The sequence below is a fragment of the Crinia signifera genome, chromosome 19, assembly GCF_055691185.1.
Source record: "Crinia signifera chromosome 19, ASM5569118v1, whole genome shotgun sequence".
Taxonomy (NCBI): Eukaryota; Metazoa; Chordata; class Amphibia; order Anura; family Myobatrachidae; genus Crinia; species Crinia signifera.
The window spans coordinates 39,605,814-39,609,643 of record NC_139226.1 but is presented as its reverse complement, the minus strand read 5'-3'; the positions used below and the strand labels follow the sequence as shown (position 1 = coordinate 39,609,643).

Below are 3,830 nucleotides of genomic sequence, written 5' to 3'. Positions count from 1 at the left end.
TGGGGCTGGTTGTTAAAAATCAGGGAACCCCTATTTGCTTGGTTCCCTGATTTTTAATTACCGGCCCGGCTCTGTCGGCCTGGTGCTGGTTACGGCTGTGGGGGGGGGACCCCACGCCGTTTTTTTTATTTATTCGATTTTATTTTTTTACACTGAAGCCAAATACGACAGGAAAATAAGGTGTATTTTTCTGCCATATTTTCGTGGCCATTAGCGGCCGTATTTTCTATACGGCCGCTTAGTAAATCGATGGTGTAGACATTCGTATTTGTAAATACAAATACGAATGTCCCATCCATAGGAGTATGAATTGACATATTTTCGGGATAGTAAATCCCGAAAATACGAATGTTTAAAAAAAGGTGTATTTATGCCTACGAATACACCTTTTTTTTTTACGAATTTAGCTTAGTAAATTTCCCCCATGGTGTAAAACTCGGGGTATACAGTATACGCCGGTATTTATCTTATTTAAAACAGTGATACAGCACTAATTCTAACAAGTTACATCTGGTCTTTGCAAAGATCTCTCCTTGGAATTTACCTGGAGCATCTATCTTGATGAAGGTATCCTGCGTCCTACTGCATATCATTCCTAAACTTAATGGGACAAGTCCCGCCCCTAACTGAGAAGTTTGTAAAATCTGCGAACACTGAGTCTCCTGTACTGCTCGGTGGACAGCTCTGTACATTAATGTAAGGGGGTAATTGGAGATCAGCATTTGTACAGTATATGAATTAATCCATGAACAAAACATGCAGTAAAATACTGTAGGAATTCACAAGCATTCTGTCCCTGTGATATCACTCTGCAGCCTTAACGGCGCATATGCACCACCACCGCCAATTGGCTCATAACTGTCATTTCTCAAACACAGCCTGTAACTTGGCAGTTAGGGGCTGATTTGTTCCTTATTTATTTTTTTATACTCTTTCCCAAACATTTTTTCTTTATTTATGTCCAAGGATTTATTTCTTATTCCTATTGGCAGCAGATATTGTTTCTCACTTGTGCTGGTATATTATCAGGGGTAGAAGTGCATTAAGCACATTCTGGTTACCACCATAATCCAAGGTGATAATAATCTGACCTTGGCTTTCACCTGGGACCCTCCAAGGAAGTGAGCATGCAGGTCACGGCCCCAGGACTAGTCTTATGCTGCTTTCAGACCGCAAAACTGGCTTTGACCAGGTATTTTCAAAAGTTTCTAATAACGGGTCTGCCAGCTAAAACCCCTTTCACATCGCATGTCTTTAAACAGTATTTCAATGCAGTTTTTGTTCCTTATTTATTTATTTATTAACAGTTTCTTATATAGCGCAGCATATTCCGTTGCGCTTTACAATGGCAGACAGTGATACAACAAAACAGGGTATTTACAGACAGTCAAAATGTAGGAGGGCCCTGCTCGCAAGCTTACAATCTATAGGGAAATAGGCATTGATACATAAAGATAGATACTGTATTCTTTATTGCATCGATTCCACCAGAACGCAAGGTTCTATGACTGGTTCTGGAATTTGATAAGCTTGCCTGAAGAGATGAGTCTTCAGGGAACGCTTCTAGGTTTGGAGACTGGAGGAGAGTCTTATTGTGCTTGGGAGGGCATTCCACAGAGTGGGTGGCAGCCCGAAGAAAGTCCTGCAGTCGGGAATGGGAGCGAGTAATGAGTGTGGATGAGAGACGCAGATCTTGGGAGGAGCGTAGAGGTCGTGTTGGATGATATTTTGAGATAAGAGAAGATATGTATGTTGGTGTAGTTTGGTTTATGGCTTTGTGTGTAAGTAAAAGAATTTTGTATTGAATACGGTAGAATACAGGTAACCAGTGAAGTGACTGACAGAGTAGCTTTGCAGACGATGAACGTCTGGCTAGGAAGATTAGCCTTGCAGCTGCATTCATAATGGACTGTAGTGGTGAGAGTCTGTATTGGGGAAGGCCAATAAGGAGACTATTGCAATAATCAATGCGTGAGATGATGAGAGCATGGATTAGAGTTTTTGCAGTGTCTTGTGTAAGGTAAGGGCGAATTTTAAAATATGTTTTTTAGGTGCATGTGGCATGATTTTGAGACAGATTGAATGTGGGGTACAAAGGAAAGTTCTGAGTCAAGGATAACACCTAGGCAGCGAGCTTGAGAGGTGGGAGTGATTGTCATCTTCTCAACAGCGATAGAGATATCAGGTTGGTAACTACTATTTATTGGGGGAAATATAATTAATTCTGTTTTTGAGATATTAAGTTTGAGGTGGCGAGAGGACATCCAGGATGAAACAGCAGAAAGGCATTCAGAGACACGGCTCAATACAGATGGGGACAGGTCCGGGGAGGATAGGTAGAGCTGAGTATCATCCGCATACAGATGATACTGAAATCCAAAGGTGCTGATTAGTTTGCCAAGAGATGAGGTATAGATTGAGAAAACATCTGACGGTCACATCACTTGCTCTTGGCTGGCTTGTGGCTCTCGGTCTTCTTGGGCAGCAACACGGCCTGGATATTGGGCAGTACGCCTCCCTGGGCGATGGTCACTCCACCCAGCAACTTATTGAGCTCTTCATCGTTGCGCACAGCCAGCTGCAGGTGGCGGGGGATGATGCGGGTCTTCTTGTTGTCGCGGGCAGCGTTACCGGCGAGCTCCAGAATCTCAGCCGTCAGATATTCCACCGCGGCCAGATAGACGGGAGCACCGGCTCCCACACGCTCCGCATAATTTTCCTTTCTCAGCAGACGGTGAACGCGACCAACCGGGAACTGTAGACCGGCACGAGATGAGCGAGTCTTGGCCTTTGCCCGGGTCTTGCCGCCTTGTTTGCCTCTTCCTGACATGCTAAAATGTTCAATGGGCGCGTTCACAATGGATAAAAAAAAACAGGTCTGAAACGGGTAGGACCCTGCTTTATTACCGTTTAGAAATACCAGTTCAATAGAACCGGTAAATTCACTCTGCACCTTTCATACTGCACAAATTACCGTTTTAAAACAGTAAAAAAACTGAAAAATAACAGGTAAAAAGTGCAGTTTAAAGGGGGTAACATTACAGCAGCTGTCTATGGAAGAACAGGACGTAACTCAAAGCCAGTATGTAGGACAAGGTTGGGGCAGGGTGACTGCCAAGTAAGCAGGGCCATTGGATGACACACACCCAAATGTGCACATCTTCTACATACAGGCGGCTTTCTATTGAGTATCTTCTGTATTTAGGCTAAAAGTGGTGCTGTCAGGAGTTGGGAGGAACACAGACAGGTTTGTCTCACTTCTTATATCATTTTTATCATATACTATTTAGTTACCAGCCCGTCAAAATCATTTGCACACAAAATATTTCCAAAACACCTTCCACCCTACGCAATGTAGAGGCAGCATAGGGGCTGACAACACTGACAGCCAAGAAGTCGACGTGAGTCTTTTCACGTTTTTTTTTTTTTGAGCCAACATGTGCCGACAGGCGGTATTTCATACCCTACCATCCACTACGGTGTGGAGGGAGAATATAATAGTGTGCCAGGCTCAGCGAGGCGCCGTGCTCAAAGCATGGCGAGCGCAGCGGTACACTTAGTCGGTGTCCATGGTGACTATGTCAACATATGGGATAAAAAAAAACGGAAAAGGTCATGTCGACCTTTTGACTATCGACCTTCCCTATGTCGGCCTAATGCTTACGTCAACCTAATGCTTTGACCTAATGTGTGTTGACCTAGTGGTGTCAACCTAAATGCTTGTCAACCTAGTTACTGTCTATCCAATGATCCCTTTCCTGTGAAAACACCTGCATTTAATGCATACTTGCCTACTTTTGAAAACTAGTTTCAGGGAGATTATAGTTGGC

The 3,830-nt window shown here is 43.7% G+C and overlaps 1 protein-coding gene across 1 annotated transcript; it reads right to left on the bottom strand.

The window, feature by feature from the left end:
* Positions 1-2,440: 2,440 nt before the first annotated feature.
* On the bottom strand, positions 2,441-2,830 carry LOC146041525 (histone H2A type 2-B-like). Its single transcript, XM_083161487.1, has one exon. The coding sequence runs from the start codon at positions 2,828-2,830 to the stop codon at positions 2,441-2,443; it is 390 nt and encodes a 129-aa protein (XP_083017613.1).
* Between the last annotated feature and the right edge of the window lie 1,000 nt (positions 2,831-3,830).

Bases quoted from the DNA above. Each gene is read 5' to 3' on its own strand.
- LOC146041525 (XM_083161487.1), bottom strand. From the start codon at position 2,830: ATGTCAGGAAGAGGCAAACAAGGCGGCAAGACCCGGGCAAAGGCCAAG.